The sequence below is a fragment of the Diplotaxodon limnothrissa genome, linkage group LG6 (genome assembly GCF_057381915.1).
Source record: "Diplotaxodon limnothrissa isolate DT_005_m linkage group LG6, D_limnothrissa_male_GT1.1, whole genome shotgun sequence".
NCBI classification, from domain to species: Eukaryota; Metazoa; Chordata; class Actinopteri; order Cichliformes; family Cichlidae; genus Diplotaxodon; species Diplotaxodon limnothrissa.
Window position 1 is genome coordinate 20,555,974 of NC_140601.1, and position 22,187 is coordinate 20,578,160.

General features: G+C 39.5%; 1 protein-coding gene across 2 annotated transcripts; it reads right to left on the bottom strand.

Moving 5' to 3' along the window:
- Positions 1–21,159, bottom strand: mtap (methylthioadenosine phosphorylase). 2 transcript variants are annotated; one of them, XM_085355859.1, is made up of 8 exons: positions 21,079–21,159; positions 17,852–17,938; positions 17,639–17,697; positions 17,298–17,465; positions 6,857–6,959; positions 5,010–5,249; positions 683–805; positions 1–170 (listed from the first exon to the last, which is right to left on the bottom strand). In XM_085355859.1, exons 1-8 carry the CDS (start codon positions 21,157–21,159, stop codon positions 132–134), a joined length of 900 nt encoding a protein of 299 aa, XP_085211985.1. In that variant the 3' UTR covers positions 1–131. The 2 variants fall into 2 exon arrangements, with proteins under 2 accessions (XP_085211985.1, XP_085211987.1); XM_085355861.1 differs by lacking the exons at positions 1–170; positions 683–805 and having other exon boundaries at positions 5,186–5,763; positions 21,079–21,154.
- Between the last annotated feature and the right edge of the window lie 1,028 nt (positions 21,160–22,187).

Genomic DNA, 22,187 nt, shown 5'->3' on the forward strand with positions numbered 1-22,187 from the left:
TTTAATGTGAGGCACTTTGTTGTGATTCACTGATGATGATTGGACGGGCAGGGTTGAGTTTGCAGTCGGTGTTTGACTCTGTGTGGGTGGTTGTCTGGTCTCTTTATCCTTTCTAGTAGTTTCCTCTGCATTTAGTGCTTCGGTATCATTACTGAAGACTGAGCCATCGACTGGAAGAAAGAAAATATGTTATTACCAAAGTGTGTCACTGACACAGAGTGAAGGAGCCTTTTCTATATTTAGGAAAAGTCGTTATCAACATTGTCTTTAAGAAAGTACTCATTTTTCATCAAAAGTTAGCACTGTCATTAAAGAAAGTTTTGAAGAGAAAACTAAGGAAATTCAGGCAGTCTGTGCAAAAACACTGGGATACAGAGTGTTTTTCAAAATTTTAATTAATACATGTTTATCATGGTGCAAGTACTGCAAGAGATCCAACATAGCACAATGTGTCCTATTGTCTGAGTGAGCCCCCCCTTTTAGAAAATCATCTTGTTAATAGGCTCCCCCCCCCCCAAAAAAAAAAAAAAAAAAAGCCATGCACCATCAGGTTTTGTTATTCTTTAGAAATGCTGAGAGAAATAAGTGAGATCAAAGTTCACGATAACCAGATAGAAAGCAAACAGACCCTCTTTCACAACTTGCAGAATGGAAATGAATCATCATAAAGCTGACGGCTTACTTTCAATGTATTTATTGTCTGAGCCCAGTCCATCTGACTAATCTGGGGTATTGCTGTTAACAGGATACTGCTAGCTTTGTTTGCATTCTCCTTCATCGTCTTCAGTACATTGTCAACACAGACCTAGGACGAGAAGAAGAAAAGAGAAAAAATGTATAGCAGCCATTTAAGAGGAATCACTTGCAATGGTGCAAATTTCACTTCCTTTAAAATGTCACAGCCACGCATTTCGAAAATAACCATCTTGGTGTGTATTTTTATTTTGTCTACTTTGAGTGAAGTAAACACTCCTCTGTGAACAATTCTTGAAAGCAGAGCATGATGTAAAGACAGGCACCATCTTGTAAAATCAGAGCTATTATGAATAGATTATGTATACACTTTAAAAGAACGACAGTGTGAACTCACAGTCGCTAAGATGTAACACACATAATGTGGCCTCTTTACTCAAGTCACAATTGCACAAAAACGCCAATAACCAGTTCAACATAATGGTGAATAAAATCCACTCAGCTGAAAAATGACACCACCCACTCCTCCCGTAAAAGGCCAGTGCGGTTAATGTAGATGTCCGCTTTCTCAAGAAAGATACACTTTCATATTCTACATGCAACAACAATAATTTCTTTTGCAGCTATGCATTACAGGTGTAATTTTTACCAATTTGAAAACAAAAACCGATGATCTTTAGTGTGAAAATACTTTCTGCATTACTAAGGTGGTGTGTGGCTATAATTTACAAGATTATTGTGAACAGTACTCAGTCCCCCAATGTGGAACCAGTTTAGTGCATTTCCACAAATGACTGGAAGTGATGCTAAAAAGCCGGCATCAGTAGGGCAACACAAAATTGCTGAGCTAAGAACCACCAAAACCAGAGTCGTGTGTGTGAGAAATTCACAAATGTCTGGCAAATGGAGCACATGCTTGTCTTCCCTGTAATGTTATCCTTTAAAAATAAATTGATAAAACCTTCAATCTGGCACCAAGGCACAACTGACTGCACCTTCACTGTGCTGGTGGAAAAAAGGTATGTGAATATGATCTTAATAGCACTGGTTTAGTAAAACCATATTTAAAAAAAAAAAAAAAAAAAAAAAAAAAAAAAAAAAGAATTAAAACATTCATGTACGAGTGCAGCAGAAACAAAGCTACTGGACAACACGGAGAACAGTTGATTGTGAAAGTACCGGCTTAACCAAATCAGTCACGTCAGGACCTGTGAGTGAGTCACAGCAGTAGGTGGAAAAACAATATTTTGCTCTTTGCACCTGTACTGGGATTGCTGCGTACATTTTACAACCATCACCTGTGCTCTGAAATTTAGTGACTCATTACATGGTTCAGTTTCGAGCCTACTGAACCATGTATACGACACTAGCAATCACTTTACTCACGTGGCTAATGCAATACAATGGAGGAACTAAAAATCAAAACGGTGAAATAAGCAGTTATACCGCACAAACGTGGAGTTCTCATTCCCATATTCTTGTATAAATGCAGTGAAGTATTAGTTCATAATCCATTCTGAAATTCATTCAGCCACAACTACAGTGTACATTACAGTAAGTTGCACAACATTACTTCCATCCTGTGTACCTCCTGTAACCTTCATTAACCCTTCCCTTGAGTGCTTGTTTTTATGTCACACTCAATGATTAGGTTCATGTTTTTGTGGTATTTGTCAGGATGAAGACAGTGTAGCTGATGACTCAGTGTGACTCAACCTCCTCTGGCAGGGCTTCCACCGGAGACTGGCAAACAAGCCGACTGGTTGGAGAGGGACAAGGGGGGGGAGGCCAGGAGGTAGTATCAAGCTGCGAGGGAGTGAGGGGGGGGGCGGGCGGAAGGATGTGGCGAGCATTCTCTAACAGGAGGGGGAAGAGGTCAGCTGCAGGAACTCGGAAGTGGAGTTGTGAGTTGGGCTGGATCAGTTCTACATAAGCCGGCGCTCGCCCACACGCAGTAGATCAACTGCATAATCCAGAGCGCCTGACAGAGGCCAGGTCACTCGGAAGCCATAAGAAGCCACAGATACTTTTATCTACTTATGGAGCACAGATGTTAAAAACCTCTAACCCATCATTTATAGTGAGAGTGAACGATCTGGTTTAGAAACTCGTTGTGATACAGTAAACTTTAAAACTACAGCCACTACTTAAAATACACTGCTCAAAAAAAATGAAAGCAAATTTATTAGATTTCAGTGTGGGGGAAAAAAAATAATACTGGACATCTATACTGATACGGACTGGGTAGTGTGTGAGGAATGAAAGGATGCCACATAATTTGGAAATGATCAATTTGAAAAGTATCAACCTACAGAGAGCTGAATTCAAAGGCATCCTGAAGATCAAAAGCAGCGGACTAGTCCATTTTGCTGACATTTCATTACTGTAATTCACACTGGTACTCAGTTTGGCCCCCACATGCTTGCCCAGCGATGTTGGACCATGCTCCTAATGGGACAATGGATGGTGTCTTGGGGGATCTCCCAGATCACTTGGCTCATGAACAGCCTGAAATGAAACACAACTGATGCCTAATGACAGCTAGGGTGACGCTCTCTAGCTAATCAGAGGCATTCACACCAGTATCCTGCTGGAGGTCACTTTGGAGCGCTGGCAGTTCTTGTCCTGTTCTTCCCTGCACAAATGAGCAGATACTGGTCCTTCTGATGGATTTGACTTTCTACAGCCCTGTTCAGCTCTCCTTGAGCAAACCTTCTGGCAATAGCACGCATCAATGTGCCATCCTGGAGTTGGCCCACCTGTGCAACCTCTTTAGGATCCAGATATCCAGGCCTCATGCTAGCCAAATGCAAAACTAGTGCAAAAACAATCAGAAAAGATGAGGTTAAAAAAAAAAAATAAAATCAAAAAAATCAGTGGCCTTCACCTGTAAAACCATTCCCCTTTTAAGAGTTGTCTCACTGTTGTCCCTCTAGTGCACCTGTTAATTTCATTAATGCCAAAGCAGCTGAGACTGATAAACAGTGCCCTCTGCTACTTAACTGGCCATATCATTTTTTTTTTTTTTTTTACTTTAATTGAATCGAATGACTAAAATTAAATGGCTTAAAACTAACCCATTAACTCTAATTACAAAAAGGCAAGACTAATTTTGTTCCCAGAGCTGAACACTGCAGACGTGACAACATGTTTCTGTACAAAACGAGTGTTTATTGCTTTGGCATCATAAACATATCAGACTTTGTTATCTCAGAGGTAATCTGGGAGGACTGGATATAATTGCACTGAAATTATTTTAGTGCGCTATTTGACGCAAGAAGTGGACGTGCGTTTAAATTGTGTTGCACAAAAGCAACTGAGGGAACTCGTGACCTGGCCAAGGCTGACCTCGCACAGCTTGCCAAGATGGCCTTTGAATGAGCTTCTGAAGAGCACCATGGAGTTAAAAGGTTGTCATTGATTCTACCTGGTCGGCCAGCCAGCAGGAAAGTTCCCAGAGCTGATGTTGTGGTATAAGGCAGTTTTCTATTTGTTGGTAAATTTTGTTTTCCATTGTAAAGAAACAAAACCATGTCTGCAATGCGTAAAAAGATGTTATGATAAGCAATACTTAGCTTGCTAGTGTCGTCTTTGTTTTGTTTTTTAAATGTATCCAACACAAGTCATCAGGGCATGTGCTGGATCAGGCTGAACAGGGTGACTGTCGTTTAGGAGGGTTTGAAAGGTAAACTCCAAAACAGTCTGCTGCGCTTGTTGACATTTAGTCACAGTATTATGAATCTACATACTTTGAGGTGTGATTTGTGTCTTTAAGCTTTGGCATAGGAGAATGATATGCATATTCCTTAATCTCCCAAAAATAAGTGTATTGTTAAGAAATTAATGTTAAAAAGTGATTTATTTTTTCAAAGCCAAAAAACAGAGAACTTCACCTGCAAACTCTGCTGATCACAGCTTAGCAAAGATAAAGTAAGGGAGCCAGTTTGAGGATCGCAGAACAAACATGATGATTAGGCTGCAAATAAATGATATAAATGCAACCTAATGCCATTAGCTTTATGCTACCCTTTTCTTAAAGTTGTGCAATTATCTTCAGGCCTAATATCAAAAAGCTTACACTTAAAATCAGTCATATTCATTCAGCTCTTAAATAATGCTCTTTAATTTCGTCGTGTAAAATTAAAATGTTTAGGTTGGCGTTTGTTGTGCAGTGGGCCAGGGAAGAGGCACGATGCACCGTTAACTGACCCACTTTAACAGGGCATCATCCACTGCCACTGACTCACAAGACAAATAAAAGCTTGAAACATCAAAGTAATAAAAACGACAGTTAGGACCTCTGGCCCGCCACTCACTGCTTCCTCGTGCTCCTTCCAACAGTCATAGTCTGTTGCCATGGCAATGCTGGCATAGCACAAGCCAGCCTCCTTGGCGAGGACCGCCTCTGGCACGGTGGTCATATTGATGACGTCAGCACCCCACTGGCGGAACATCAGGCTCTCTGCCCGCGAAGAAAACCGAGGCCCCTCGATAGTCAGCATGGTCCCTCGCACATGACATTTGACCCCCAGACTCCGCGCCACCTCCACCAAAACCTGCAGGGAATATCACCGTCATTCTGGAATAAATCACTAACCCCCAAGGTGGGGTGGCAACTGCTTATCTGTATGCCGTTTCAGTCTACTGCAGATAAGCAGACATTCATTCTAAACACAGACGCTACCCCCATGAAAACACTGTCTCTGAAGGTCCATTATTTTTCTTGACCAGGAGAAGTTTTTCATGTCAATATTGGAAACTTAAAGACAATTATGGTTTTATTCAACCTGGTGCATTCTGTGGCCCGAAAACAAAACAACAAACAGTAGGTAACCAGCAATCAGACAGTAAAGCCTTTCCATCAGCACACAGCAGCAGATATCCCACGTTAGTCGAGGTTCCCATTTCTGGAAATGATGCGGGGTTAATATTTGTTAGAATGGTACGTTGGTTCAGTCGAGGGTGCTGCCACAGCAGAGCCCGCAGAGGACAGGACACACAACTCACCACCAAATTACCTGTATTACTTTCCCATCCAACAGGACATCGCTTAGACTTGGTGCTAGAGAGCTGGCAGGTTAAAGACCATTTAATGTCCAGTTTGACTGCATCGGATATTTGTGCTCTCATATGCACCTCAGTCATGTAACGTCTAGAAAAGCATCCCAAAAAACCTCCTTTACGTTGTCAGACAAAAAGACCCACAGTGATGTGCACTTTATGCTATCAATACTTACACTGAATAAAAATAATCACTTTAGGAGAATTTAGTATACAGTGGTCCCTCGTTTATCGCGAGAGTTGCGTTCTAAAAATAACCTGCGATAGGTGAAATCCGCAAAGTAGTCAACTTTATTTTTTTTACAATTATTATAGATTTTAAGGCTGTAAAACCCCTCACTACACACTTTATACACTTTTCTCAGACAGGCATGAACACTCACATTTTCTCTTGTTTAAACACTCAAAGTTCAAACCTTCGTAGAAAAATAAGTCCAGCATTATAGAATGAAACCAAAGATCAGACCCTATTCTCAGGTCCAGAACATGGGAATAGAGCAGCCGCCAGAGAATTCAACATTAATGAATCAATGGTACGGAAGTAGAGGAAGCAATAACAATGAGATGAGTAAAGTTTGACTTATCTGACTGTTTTGTTTCGCTTAATGCGCCCTATAGTCCGGTGTACCTTATGGTCCGGAAAATATGGTAACTTCTACCTTCCTTTAGCATGTCCAGAAGTCCAACTTTTTGTGCGATGATTAGCATCTTCCTCTGCCTTTTGGGTGTTATCACGGGTGCTTTTGATGGTGCAAAACGTTTTGTCGACATTGTTGTGTTTGTTGGGGAGAAAACACACAGTGCAGCACTTCAGTCACACACTGCTAGCGATCGAAGATTTATGTAAATTTGACAAGCTGAACGCATTCTGTACTGTACAGGAGACACGGCATGAAGGAGATTGACTGACAATGGTCTACAGCTGATCAGGACTCAGAACACAATGCACTATTTTAAAAAGAAAAAAAAAAAATCTGCGAAACAGCGAGGCTCTCAAAAGGTGAACCGTGTTATAGCAAGGGACCACTGTACTGAGCAAAATTACATGTCAGTTACAAAATAACAAGTTTGACGTAGGACGTGTTTAGATTTATAGACTTACCTCTCTAGTTTTGTTGCAGAAAGGCTCAGCCATGGGGATATGACAGACACCTGGGGGACTGGTGGGCTGACCATCGTAGAGTGTTTGAGACCTCTTGGTTGTCCTACCAAACAAACAAAACAGAAAAAAAAAAAGCAGATTTGTTTCAATGACAAAAATATAAAAACACTTAAAGATGTAAGATTAATAACTTTGTTTCTTTTTAATGAGTTTATCTGACCTAAAGTTGAGAAAAAGTGTGAAAAGATATGAGGAATAACTGCAGAAATACTGGGAATGGCCATCAAAATCATTCTAGACAACATGTCGACATGAATGAGGTACAGAATTCATTCATTTCATAATCAGGACTATTTGGCTCAGAAATCTGCAAATTTTTGTGGCATGACCAGTTTCACAGCAGTCAGGACTATAAACATCAACAGAATGGAAGAAGGTCTCAAGCTTCGCTATAACAACCGACCTAAAGTTTTCCCTTCCGCTGAGTCAGTGCTGTTGCAAGAGGCAAAGTGCCAGCCTGTGTCCCCATGGTTCTTCATGGCAATAGGTCAGGATTGCACAAAAGGCTGATTCACTTATCCAAGTGACCTGAAAACATCAGGATTTCTGTGCTCCATGTAGCCTCTTAGCTTCTTTTGTATAAAGGGAATTCTGTGTGGATGCAGTTTGGACAAAGCCATGTTCTTCAATGTAGAAGAAATTTACTTCATATTACTGATTTACCAAAGTAGCCACTGTTTGCCTTCATGGCCACTTTGCACTTGTCTTGTACAGCTTGCCAGAAGTGACTTTGTGCACATTCACATGATTTCCTTTTTAACTGTATTCAAAAGCATTAGCTGCATCATGCTGAGGTTCTGCTGGTATATACCAAACAGACCCATCTGACTACTTTAGTAATCCAAAAGGTGAAAGATTACGTAAGTGAAAGAATTGTGATGATACATTGATGGTGGCTTCAAGCAGTGGTCCTGCATTATACAGCAATACACTTGCAATGAAAGATACTGACCAAATAACCAATCAAAAAGGTATGCAGCATGAAATGACGCGCTCGTCAATGGGACACCAGCACTTGTTTTTAAAATAAAGAGGGGAATTCCAGCCATGCATCAAATCTGATGATTCACGTATCAGCACACACTCCACATTGCTTTGCCTCAGTGTGCTTTGCACCTTAAGAGAAATCTCATACTTGGAAAAAACAAAAAACAAAAAAACAAATCATGAAATGGAAGACCGAGTTGCCTCGGCTGCAGATCATTGGTTTTGTTTTCAACATGCATGACTAGAGCTAATGTCAGTGCTTCCCAAGATTTAAGTAGACGCATCAATTGTTCAGAGAAGGCTGTGTGACTGTTTTAACTGTTACACGGAATAATAAGGAAAGACATGTTTGGGACAAGGAACACAATGAATAGTGGAGACCTGTATGTTGGTCAAATAAGCCATAATGTTGTTTCAAAACAACACCTTAACAAAATGCAGTTAAGGTGAAATGTTGACATCTGCAAGAGTAGTTTTAGTTGAAGTGGGTGTGATTGTTCTTTGGGCCGTGCTGGTGACATTGCTGGCTTAGAACTTTGTTTTATATCTTCTCTTTGAACAAGATAGAAATTTAGGAGTAACATGGCGATCGTGGCTCAAGAGTTGGGAGTTCGCCTTGTAATCGGAAGGTTGCCGGTTCGAGCCCCGGCTTGGGTCGTCTCGGTCGTTGTGTCCTTGGGCAAGACACTTCACCCGTTGCCTTCTGGTGGTGGTCAGAGGGCCCGGTGGCGCCAGTGTCCAGCAGCCTCGCCTCTGTCAGTGCGCCCCAGGGCAGCTGTGGCTACAATGTAGCTTGCCATCACCAGTGTGTGAATGACTGGATATGTAAAGCGCTTTGGGGTCCTTAGGGACTAGTAAAGCGCTATATAAATACAGGCCATTTACAAACCCAGCAGTGAGACCTTAAGAGATCCAGCCTACGGCTCTTCAATCCAGCCTAGGCTTACAATGTTTTTTCCTGGGGACCCTGGAAAAAACATTGTAAGCCTAGGCTGGATTGTAAATGTAAAATAATAAAATAAATATTCTTCTGTAGCAATAACAAAGTATAACATAAATTATTCTGTAGCAATTACACAAGAATATCCAGTAATGTCCCTGCCTACAATTAAACACATTCACTTACTGAAAATCGGGGGCACCTGCTGCGGCAGCCTTTTACCACAAACTTAGTCACTGCTTGGTGACATTCGTCTATCCTGGCCTGAAAGGAGACGCTACCGGTAGACTGCAGCGAGAACTGCCAGCATCTGAGCCAGACTCTGTCTCTCTCATCATGGTCACCTAAATGCACAGTAATGGCAGGTTTTGTAATAAGGCAGATCGCGCTAACATAATATGCACCGTTAGTTGATTATTTACCTGCCGCATTAACGGGAGAGGACGTGCAAACGTTACCACTGCTGCTGGGTTGAGATTCACGAGTCCGGAGCAGAATTAAAACACGACATTCATTTAAGGTCATCGCGTGTTTTGTGAGCAAATGCTTTTGCATATTCGTAGTGTTTCCTCCCTTAAATGAAATATCTACTTTGCAAGTTGCCCTCAACTGGAATCGATAAGGGAATCGTTTGCAAAAATGGCAAACAATTCCAAGGAATTGAAACAGTGGGAACCGGTTCTCAACAAGAACCGGGTTTCGATACCCATCCCTAGTCATTATATACTATATTTTGCAGACAGAGTTACAGGACTGTCTCCCAGACCACAGACTCATAATACAAGCCAGAGCTTTATAATATAAATTTAAAAAAAAAAAAATCAAGTTGTGTTTTCGAAATTGGAGTTAGTTATTTGTACTTCCAATAGTGTTAACATACTGCACAGGTGAAGAATTTTTTACATTTTCATTGTAAGTGGGCTAAAGCAGTTAATTAAAAGTAGTCTAACATAAATGTAAATGCTGTAATTTGATTATTTTAATAAACCATGTAACTTGGATGGATTAGATGCCGGCGTGACCACAGTGCACACGTCTGATGTCGCTCAGAGTGGTCCAAGGGACCGCTCAGGGAGTTTGTGTGTTCGCTCAGACACGTGAAAAATTAGAGGGAACATTGCTCCGAACCCATCAAGAGGAACCAGTTGAGACGGTTCAGGAATCTGACTAGGATGTTGCCTGGATGCCTCCTAGATGAGGCATTTAAGGCATTTCCAACTGGAAGGAGGTTCCAGTTGGAAATGCCTGGAACAACTGAAGAGATTCCATCTGTTTATTAGCTCAGAAATGTCCGATGGATAGAGATGGATGAGGTGGCCAGACGGAGACAGGTCTGGACATTATTGCTTAGACTGACCCTGCAACCCAAACTCATAAGTGGCCAAAGAAGAACAAAAAATAAATAAAGCAGTAAAGAGTAATTTTAATTTCTTCAGTCATGGCACCGATCTTGTGGCCCATTATTAGGTAATGGTGCTAATGTCGGCCATAATGCAACGGAATTGTTCATGTGGCTGGGAAAACCTGCAGTTAGTTGAAACCAAAAAAAAAAAAAAAAAGTTGTTTGGATCAGTGATGAAACACTTATTGTGCTGAAAACACTGAATCTACATGAACTACATAAACTTTTTTCCTGGATTATTGAGCACGCATAAATCAATATAAGACGAGCTGCATCCAAAAGCAAAAGCATTTGTTGTAAAGGCTAAACTTAGAACCTGACAGTCCGTAGATGCATTTTAAAAGTACAATTTAGCACAGTGTTAGCCATGATTAGAATCTGACAAAGTAAGCTCTTATAGTGACCATGTGGTTTGCACACAACAAATAAGCAGAGGTGATGGCATGAAGTAAAGCCTTCAGCAGCACAGCATGCTGTCACATGCTGTGGGACAAGTCTGTGCATGTCCCAACAAGCAACTTCCTCATTTCCGATAAACAGATCTTGTTTGTTCTTGATACTAGTAGTTTATCGACTTCAACAAAACAGGCAAACCCACATGCAAACTCACTCATGTTGAAATTCATAATAGAACACACTGACATAAATTAGGGAAGGCAGACTACAACTTACCTCAATTCAGCTAGATGCATGCCAACTCATGAGTCATAAGGAATCCTTTTTACACCTCTCAATGCACATATTGTGCCATTTAATAAAATCTCTGCTGTCAGCTAACTGAGAGAACAACACTCCCACAAGGTTGTGCTCTTGGTACGCTACAGCAGAAGTATGTGTGTATGCCTTGAGGTCAGAAACAGCTGACAAGCTATTTTTTCCCCCTCCATGAAACAGAAAGAAATTATCAAGGTTTACCAGCAAGTGTGTTTAAGCAAGAACTCAGTCGCGTGCTACAGTTTTAACCACAGCCATACAATACCAGCGATCACTTGCAAGCCATAACCCTTTTATCTACGTCCCCCCGGTTTGTTTTGTCATATATCATCGTATCTCAATGCTTGTTCTCCCTCTGCTCTTTCCCTTCACCTGAAAAATAAATAAAATACTGTAGAACATGGCTGCCCCTTCCTCCCCACCGTCACCAAGTGCTTCCTAACCAGAGGCTGTTTTCTCTCTCAAGTAGGATTTTTTCCATACAATACAAAATAATGAGCATTAAAGATGAAGCTGCAAATTCTTGTGGATTTTGAGGGATAAAACAATACTAGACTCAGTTTTTTTGCCATAAGATATCTAGTCTGTTTTAGAAAGTGGTTTGACACTAAATATGAAAGTGCATATATGAGTGTATTTATTTGCATGTTTACATCTATAAAATCCTCAAAATACTGGATCTTTATTAGTTTATTACTTGGAGATGATTTCTTTTAGTCAAGTATTTTCAGTGCACGGACAGAGACACTTAAAAAGAGAGTCATCCTTATGTCAACAAGGTTACTCTGAGTCACACTTTGACTCTGTTGACAAGAAGGAAACTGACAGGTTATAAACCAATTCAACCTGTTCCCATGAATATTTACTGCACATACCAGTCTGTCTTTAAAAAGCCAACGATCAGTGTTCAGTCACTTGTCCTGTTACTACCGGTAATTGTTGCACGGATACTAAAAACACACACACACACACACACACACACGTGTCATAAAGTTTGTATCTCTGATATGCACAGAATGTTTTCGTTCATTGTGGGTCTGAACTTAGAGCAGGTGTGGGCTTAATGCCTAATCACCTAATCCAGCCCTAACTATATTCTTTATCAAAAAGAAAAAAAAAAAAGAAGAAAAAAAAAACACAAAGGTTTTAGGGCTAATCTTAAAAGGTAGAGAGGAAGTTTATGTCCTGAATCCAAACTAGGAGCTGGTTCCCCAGAAGAGAGGCCAGAAGGAGGATAAGACAGAAGTTGTAGTGTTTGATAGTCACACCCTGCTGGAACAACTAACTGATGCGTTAGGTCCCCTTGGTAGCCATCTCTCGCCCACTGTTAGAAACCTTTGTGTTTTCCTGGACAGCTCTTTCAAACCCGAGAAACAGATCTCCTCTGTCGTTGGGAAAAAATAAATAAAAAAAAAAAACAACAAAAAAAAAACAACCCTGTTTCTACCAGCTGCGTCAGATATTTAAGACAAAGCCATACCTCCCTTCGTAGGAAAAAAGTTTATTCACGCTCTTATCACTTTCAAGTTAGACTACTGTAATTCCCTCTACTCGGGCCTCCCATCTTCCTCTATTCACCGGCTCCAGTTTAAAACGCAGCTGCGCCTCTCCTAACTGGTACTAGAAATTATGCCCACATCACACCAGTTTTAGCCAACATACATTGGCTCCCTGTAGAATATTGTATCAATTTCAAAATTCTCTTGCTTACCTTTAAAATTTTAAACAATTTGGCTTCCAGTTATCTATGCGAATGCCTCCATTTGTATATCCCTAATAAGGCACTTGGATCTTCCAATTAAATGCTCCTGACGCAACCGAGGTCTTTGCTGTCGTAGCTCCCAGACTCTGGAATAACCTCCCTCCTTATATTCGTTCCTCTGAGTCCATCCAGTCTTTTAGATTGCGTCTTAAAACTTATTTTAGCCTGGCTTTTGATTCAAACTAGTATGTTATTTCGTGGCTAGTTATGTTTTTGGTTTTTTTTTTTTTTTAAATCCGTGTCGTTTCCTGCCCTCCTTTTAACTGTTTCTTTTTATTCTGTCTTATGCTATTGCTCTGACCGACTGTGAAGCACTTTGGTCAACTTTGTTGTATTATTATGTGCTATAGAAATAAATTTTGATTTGGTTTTGATTTTAAGCTCTGCCTCCCATTCTACTTTTAGAAACTCTTGGAACCACAAGTAAACCTGCAGTCTGAGAGCAAAGCGCTCTGCTGGGGTAAAACAGTACTACCTGATTATTCAAGAGCTTGTTTGTTTGGAATAGGACTTCAAATGTGTTTGTTTATTTTGTTATTTAAAAAGGGACAGTGCAGTTTAACATACATCAGTTTTGTACTTGAACTAACGCCCATAGGTTTATAGCTATTGCTAATTTTCAACAATTGTCCCTTGTTGGGCTTACAATCAAAATAGGTACATTTAGCAATAAAACATACATTTTCATAAAACCAAATTACATCATAAATACAATTACAATTAATAGACAATTTAAAATAAAATTAAAATCATTAGTTAAAATGACTACATCTCTGATTTCCCTTTAACCAAACTTTAACCTTCAATGTAAAGGATCTGATGTCTGTAATCAATTTGATTTCGGTTGGAAGTGTGTTCCACAGATGGCAAGCCTTTATGGAAAAAGCTGACTGACCGAATGTCGATCTGCAATATAATATCTTGCAGTTGCCGTTCACCTTGCTCCTAGTAATACAATTACCATCTTGTCTCTGGATGCATCTATTGAGACACTCTGGGGCCATCGTATTTATACATTTAAAAACTAATTTAAGAAAACAAATGATTAAAACTCTTAAAACTAAGTAGATTATATTTCTTTAAAATGTGACAGTGATGCCACCGAACAGATTTTTTTATCCATTATTTTTAAAGACTGGTTATATAAGGATACCACAGACTGAATTGTAGATGGTGCTGCTTGGGTCCAAACTGTCATACAATATGACAAATGAGAGAATGTCATGGAATGCATAAATAACTGAGCTGCTAAGTGGGTATAGTGCCGAATTAACTTAAAACAATTCAGATTAGCCTTGACCGTCTTAGAAATCTTCTTTACATGCTTGTCAAATTTAAGATGTGAATCTAAAATTATTCCTAAAAACTTAAAATCTTTGACTTCCTTTATTTCTTCGTTCCCCAACTTGATTTTAAAATCATTAGATGAACTTCGTTTCCTAATAGAACAAACAGTTTTTTGTTTTTAATTCAATACAAGATGATTTTGTTCCAGCCATTTTTGGACATCATTTAGATGTACCATTAAGGTGTCTGCTGCCTCGCCAGGTGACTTAGCTGGTACGTGTATAACTGCATCAAGTTGGCAGTTAGCTTTTGGACAACTGGCAGGCAAATCATTTATAAACAAACTAAATAGCAATGGGCCAAGAACACATCCTTGGGGAATACCCATTCTGTTTTCCAACATGGACAACTTATCTTTATCAACCCTCACACACTGCTCTCTTTTGTGAAGATAGGACTCAAACCAATCAACTGCTTGCTTTGAAAAGAAGTATGTCATGGCTGACAGTGTCAAAAGCCTTTTTTAGGTCAAGGAACACTGCACCCACAACATTACCATTATCCTACTATTATTTGATTCTGGATTTAACAGGATGCCAATAAAGAAAAGCAATATGGGAGAAATATGGTCTCCCTTTCTAGTCCCTGTCAATACTTATTCTGTGGCATTCTTGATCAACTGAAGGCTTTACAGAGAGTTTTTAGGACAACATGATAATCCTGAGTAATAATAGTAATAGGGCCGAGTACAATTACCTGAGTTTTACCTGGATTTAGATTTAGGAAATTAGAGGTCATCCAGGGCTTCACATCTCTTTAAATGGTGGGTGTCACCTGGCTTCATGAACAGATAAAGCTGGGTTGTCATATGCATAAATGAGACTGGTGCCTGAAATATCTGATACTATAAGAATGCACATTTGTGCTTATCATGAACGCCGGTGAACTCAAACAGGAAATGTCTTTAATGACAGTTATTAGTTTTGTTTAGGCAGTGATGGGGACAGTCAAACAGTCCATTTGAGAGGCTCCCCAGGTGCTTGTCACTGTGGTCTGCAGCACTACGAGGACAGCTTCCTGTGGTAGACTTTAATGCTTTCTATTGGAAAATTGGAACATTGTGCCGTAGGTGGCCACAGCTTAGTGTGGAGACTACAGACCAAGCCAAAACAGCAAACTTCATTAATATGTCGTTAGTCATGGTTAAACAAATATGAACTCTTTATTTATTTTAATGTAATCAACTGTCTATAGGTCAGAAGTTTTAAAATTTTGTCAAAAATCACTCTTGATAGTAAAACAACCCTCAGCATGGATCTGCAAAACATGTGTACCTTAGAAGCCTGTATACTCATAAGTATAGGTTATTAATAAATAATTAAAATCTTTCCAACATGCTTGCTGTAGTTGCATTTTCATTACAGTGATCCAATGTTTTTGTAGCATCAATGTAATTACAGAACTATTTTTTCTATTTTTTCTTAGTTTTTATAAATTATAAAACGGTGTTGTGAGGCAGAAGAAAAATATTTTTAGGGTTAGGCCAATTACCACCATGATGCCTATTTATGTGTGCAAATAAATCAAATTTGAAATAGTCTACTTTAATAAAAAAAAAAAAAAAAAAACAAAGTGGTCCAATTGCTTTTAAAAAAAAAAGTGTAAATAAATACATAAGATTTTGAAAAAGACCAGTTTTAAAAGGCATCAGCACGAGCACTTGTAAATTCATTAGTTTCCTCAGTGACCTATTTTTGAATTTGGAAGCCATAGCAAGCATGAGTCAATTACAGCAGTGATACATAGAAATAAAAATATTTAAATATAACAATTGTTCATTTCCATCTCCATCAAGTTTTTGCCAAAGCAACAGGCAAAAACCTCAATAGTTGCTACAGAGCCACAGGCTTGAGAACCCTGAATGGGATACTGTGGATGTGGTTGAAATATAGCATGTTATGCACTTAATTTTGTTTTAAAAAAATAAAAAAAAATAAAAAAAAACCCACTTATCTCTCCCTCTCCCTCCTAACTGCAAGCTCTAAATTGAAGAAAAACAAATTCAAACACCACTCTCACCATGCTCTAATGCATTGGTGTCAAACTCTGGCCCGCAGGCCAAATTTGGCCCGCAGCCTCATTACATTTGGCCCACGAAGCCATACCAAATTACTATTAGAGCTGGCCTACTGGTATTATACAGCTAATATATATATTGTTTAGTATTAAGCTTTGCTTGTTCCATATTCAGTTTTTCAGCTAAACTTGTTTGAGTCTATAAGAAAAGATTCATTCTTATATCTGGAGGAAGATTTTTTTTTTCCATAAATATTAACGTTAGCCCGCGACCTTGTTCCATTTTGAATTTTGGCCCACTGTGTATTTGAGTTTGACACCCCTGCTCTAATGTGAACGTTATAATGAAGACGATTGTAAGACTTGTGGCAGACTAGACTAACATTTAACTAGGCTTATCCAGTAACCTGGCCAATGTGTTAATGTGAATACAATGTAAACATGGTATTCCGCAACAGAATTCTGCAAGCATGAAGTTAATTTCATAATTAGAAAACCCAATCACAGGGATTACCAGTAGCAGTAATCCCTGCGATATGTGGGAGGATGCACAACAGACTCATAGGATAACCACTAATAATGACTTCTGACAGAGTCAGTCTAGATATAGGAACAAAAATAAACATTTAGCAAAAACTGGTCTGTCTATATACTCAAAAGACAAATCTGTTCTGCTAGTTTAGTTCAATCAGTACACAGAAACTATGAATGCGCTGTCACACCATATTAATCTTTTAGACTTGAGTTATCGCATTCACAAGATTTTCAGAAACTTCACATCTGACCTGGAGCTTGAGGTCACGAGGATTCAAACTCATCTGAGAGTTTTAGTAGATACACCTAGCCATGCAAGAATGCAAGTGTTGGGTTAAGAGTTTAATCTACATGTTTGATTGAAAGTCCTGAGTGTGGTGCAGAGCTCCTTTTTCATATTTGAATAGTAGAGGTCTTTGTTTATCTAAGAAAATAAAAAAAATATCAAAACAATTTTCCCTATTCTTTTTTTGCCATCCCTGTACTGAACTGTTGATCAGCTCCACACTCTATACAGGAAGTGTTCATAGGAATTATCACCAGGTTTTTACTCCACCTACAAAAACGGGACACCGCCTACACTTAATGCTCTACTTTTCCTGAAAGATAACCTAGTTTCATGATGTGTCAAAAAACGTATGTCTGAATCTTAACCTACTAATGGACTCGCAGAACTAACCTGTCAATGAACTGATCTATGATGACAATATCTCCTGGCTGGATCTCCTCCCGGAGGGAGCCACAGGCAGTGGTAACCAGCAGATGTGTACAGCCTTCTTCTCTCAGGGCCCAAATGTTGGCTCGATAGTTGACATTGGATGGCATTATGGTGTGTTGTCTCCCGTGCCTATGAATAGCACAATTCAACATTTAATACGTGTAATTTAAAAAAAAAAAAATCTATCCACACACACATGAAATAACTAGTATGTGCAAATAATACAGTTGTCCACTAGATGGAGAAAAAGGAGAGGAAATTTTCACAATTGGGGAAAAAAAAAAAAAAAGAGAACACATTACCTTGCTAGGAGGACACAGTCCACATTTTTTATTTTCCCCAATATCAGGGCATCTGATGGCTGTTTAAAGGAGGACCAGGATAATTTATATATACACACAAACTTCATTGTCAAGGCAGTACAATATTTCACAAGTAAGACAGGGCATAACCCAAATAGAGTCTAATATTTATACTACTTCACCTGGAGCACGACTTCAAAAGATACAACTAACCTTCCCATATAGTGTTTCAACATAGCGCTCAGTTCTTCCCTCCAAGATATCTGGATCATCAAGACCTGAACCCCCGATTATTCCAATCTGAAAGATATGAGAACAGTTCATAACTTCAGTCTATAGAATGAATCTCTTGAAACACGTTTCTTAAAAGACGTTTCAAAATAAAAAAACAAAACAAAACCTCAAAGCAGCTAATTACATATTTACTATCATACATGTGAAGAATGGAAGTACAGAAGATATATTGGACAAAGGATGTTGAAAGGAAGACCACAGAATTGATGCAGAAAAAAAAAAAAAAGGAAAAAGAACAAAAAAACGAAAGAAAGGAGCCGCCAACAATAGTGCCAAATTTGCCATTTATTAAATGATTTAATTTATACTTAACCTTTCACTATATTTTAATAGGAGAAAAACTCCATCCAACAGCTTATTTCGTGGCTCATTTATAATTTTTGTCTAGAAAATGTTTAAATGTAAATAAGTGAAATATTTTAAGAATGTCACTAACTACTAGGGGTGCAACAATACTCGTATCGATATTGAACCGTTCGATACAGTGCTTTCGGTTCGGTACGCATATGTATCGAACAATACAACATTTTTAATTTATTTTATCAACTTTCCTTCTGACGATGCTGTCTGTGTTGAGCGCTCAGTGGATCTGTGCTCGACAGTGCAGCCTAGGCGGAGTAGTCGAACGCAGATTCACCGAGCGCAGGGCAAGCGAGCAAGACAGAAGTTAAGCTCTTGTTGGAACATGGCAAGTTGAACCTCCCCCACCCTCATTCAGATCTGGCGTTTGGAACTATTTTGGTTTTCATGTGACGTATGACCCTGAAGGTAAGCGCGTCATGGACAAAAGTAAAACAGTATGTCGATGTGCCACGCAATGCTCAATTACATTGGTGGGAACTAGTGCGTTAGCGCAGTTTGCTCGTTAACGCGTTGACGTCGTCCAGCCTGACACACAGGGCGATCCGCGGTAGCTCGTTAACGGAGAACGAGCCGTGTTGTGGCGTTAACGTCATTTTGACGAGATTAACTCTGACAGCACTAGTGGGAACACAACGAATATGACTGCACATTTACTCCGACATCATCCTAGTGCAAAGACAAGTGGAAGCAGACAAAAACAACAAGCAGGCATGCTACAAACTTTACCTGAGTTATTTAGACAGCCGTTAGCACATGATTCTCCTTATGGGGACCTGATATGTTTAATATGCTGCTGAGAATATAGCCCAGAAGAAGCGTATAGTGTAGTGAACTGTACTTTTGAGTTAAAATATATATTTATAATTTTAATAAATGACAAATCAAAAAGGCATTAACCTTTTTTGTATCAAAAAAATATCGAACCGTGACACCAAAGTATTGAACCGAACCGTGTATCGTTGCACTCCTACTAACTACATAGTCCAAAACAATCATAGGGTTGACACAACATCCCTCTATCAGTTTCAACCAAGAACTGAATATACTTCACAACTGCTTAGCACACACCAGTACACTGTCATAGCTAGTGCAGCAACTCCTGCAGCATAAATACTATTGTTGCATATTTGGTGGCTGCTCTCTGGTCATAAAGGGATAGACATGGTCATTAACATTCCATAGTTTTAAGTCATTGTGGCAGTAAGGACAGACCTGACCACATATTCGCTCTTAAATACATGTTTATTCCGGTTGTCGTTTTCCTTAAAACACGCCCGCAGCTTTCCAGCTGCGTCCTACACACAACAACAACCAACTCTTCAGGTCCCGGCGCGTTTAATAGGGAGGCGTGATGAGCTGATTGAGCTCAGGTGTGTCTATCTGCCCCACAGCTGCGCCATGAACCAAGTATGTGACTCACTACCCTACAGGGCAAAACATACCTTGTCGTGACAACCAATAGCGGACAGTTAGATGTACCGCAAGACAAGGAGGGGGGAACACCTGTTTCTGCTTGGATCATCTATCCATGGATGAAAAACAAAGATATGAAGAGAAACTCCATATTGTGCCTCAGCAGCTCTAGTTAAATCGTTGAAAGTGGCAATGCCTCTCCCAAAGCTCCAGTTCAGTGACATCTACTTGCAACTTGTAGAGAATTGATCACCTTACACTGCTGCCAGGATCTGTGGTTTCAAAGTATGAACAGCTACAGGCATGTTGATGGGTGTGTCCCAGTACCTCCGATTTCACTTGAAAACTACGGATACTCATGTAGATTGTGGTGTTTAAACGATGCTCAGTTAAGTACTAAGCGGGCCAAAGTGTGCCAAGAAAATATCCATCACATTACACCACCAGCAGCACCTGAATCCATGCTTTTGTTGTTTACACCACATTCTATCCTATCATCTGAATGCTGGAGCAAAAATCAATACGCAGACCAGGCAACGGTTCTCCAGTTCTCTATGGTTCATTTTGGTGAGCTTGTTCCCATCACCTCGAAGTAGATTGGTCTTTTTCCTCTGACCTGTAGCATTAACAAGGCACCTTTTCCCAGAGAAATGCTGCTCACTGGATAATTTCTCTTTCTCAGACAACTCTCTGTAAACTGTGGAGGAAAATCCCAGTAGACCAGCCTGTGTGGCACTAACACAATGTCACGTTCAAAGTCACTGAAATCCCCCCCCCCAATCTTCCATATTCTGGTGCTCAGCAGGTCATCTTGAACATCCATCTGCATGGACTTGCTTCCATTTGATTGCTAATTACACATTTGTGTTAATGAGCAGTTGAAAAGCTGCTTGCACAAACACAGCAATCAATTTCATTCCCCACTTCATCTTTCTGATAAGAAGTGTAGTTATGCAATGTTTTAACATGCTTCTTGTACTGAGCTTTTATGACCTGCACAGTTTTACACATTTTTTGATACCCTGCTGACAGCTGTAACAGTACAGCAGCCGCGTGCACTTACTCTGGCCACGTGCCATACCAGCTGTACCTGACATAATCACTCTTTAGCTTCTTTTAACAGTACGACACCTTAACAGAAATCAGTACGTTAGCACCTGAATTTTAGCTTGTATTATTAAGGCAGGGAGCGTACTTTACAGACTTGTAAAGCTTTGCTAACACTGTGCTAACGGTTAAGGGCTTCTCCTGGCATACCTAACGGCGCCCCAGCAGCCTTTAAGTTACATTTTTCATGGATGTTTCTCCTCTGTCAAAGACAAACACACAGCATTCAATCACTAAAACGATATTAAAGTAAATGTTAATACCTTAATAGGTACAGCGGATGCCATAACGACAGTTTTCTTGCTGTTAACAGTAGAGCTAGACAAATTCCGGCTTTTATACATCCGAAAGGAAGCGGGACATCAAATTCCTCTTCCTGTTTGTTTGGGGTTTTTTTCCAAAATAAAAGCAAAGCAACGTTTGATTATTTTTATGTATAAAACATCCCTGTTATAGTAATGTTTGTTCTGGTCATGATGTTTATATATTTAAATGCACAATTAAAAAGAAAACAAGTAATGAAGTAATCGTATGATTGTATTCAGCAAAACAATTTACATCTATATATGACCACGTCAAACGTCCAGTGCAACATTAAAGAAACAAGTCAGGTATATAATGAAAAGTTGGTATGCAAGATTTTGTTCACTGAGTATACAACCATTTAGTAAAATATTATTTCCTCGCTTAACTTTCATTTTGGTTTCATATTTACATATCTTATGGTTTACCAACAGTTGCCGTCCTGTGAAAAACTAAGCACACCCTTACTGTTTCCATACGAATTAAGAGAGTAAGTAGCAGCCAGGTATTGCTAATCAAACGCAGTTGATTAACAAGTAGGCACTCGTCAGCAAATATGAGCGCCTCTGTTTTTGGTAGTTTGCTGGTCTGGACCATTCAGGCGTATGTTAAAAAAGTCCCAGTATTCATAGGAGTGAACGTCAAAGGCTACACCCAAGCTCAGAACATGCAGTGCTCGGAGAGATTATTTTAACTTCCTAAGACCTTCCATGGCATGCATTTTTAATTTCTCTTTGATATTTGGGCATACTGAGACCTGGTGAATGTAAAAACAAAGAATTACCTGATTTTTTTTTTCTAAGAAAAATGAGAGCCATATATGAGGATATTCGTTTAAATTTTCGATAGAACAGTAGCAGTATAATGTCCTTGTAAGTGAATATCAGGGCCTTGTAGAGCAAAATTGAGTATTTTGGTCTAAATAACCCAAAATGTGATGTCCACATATGTGGACGCCAGGTCCTATGAGGTTAAAAAATCATCTACTTTTCTACAGGGACTACACTACACACTTAACTGCCATGTTAAAAGTTAAAGTTCATCAAGAGTAAAATTGGAAAAGGGATGA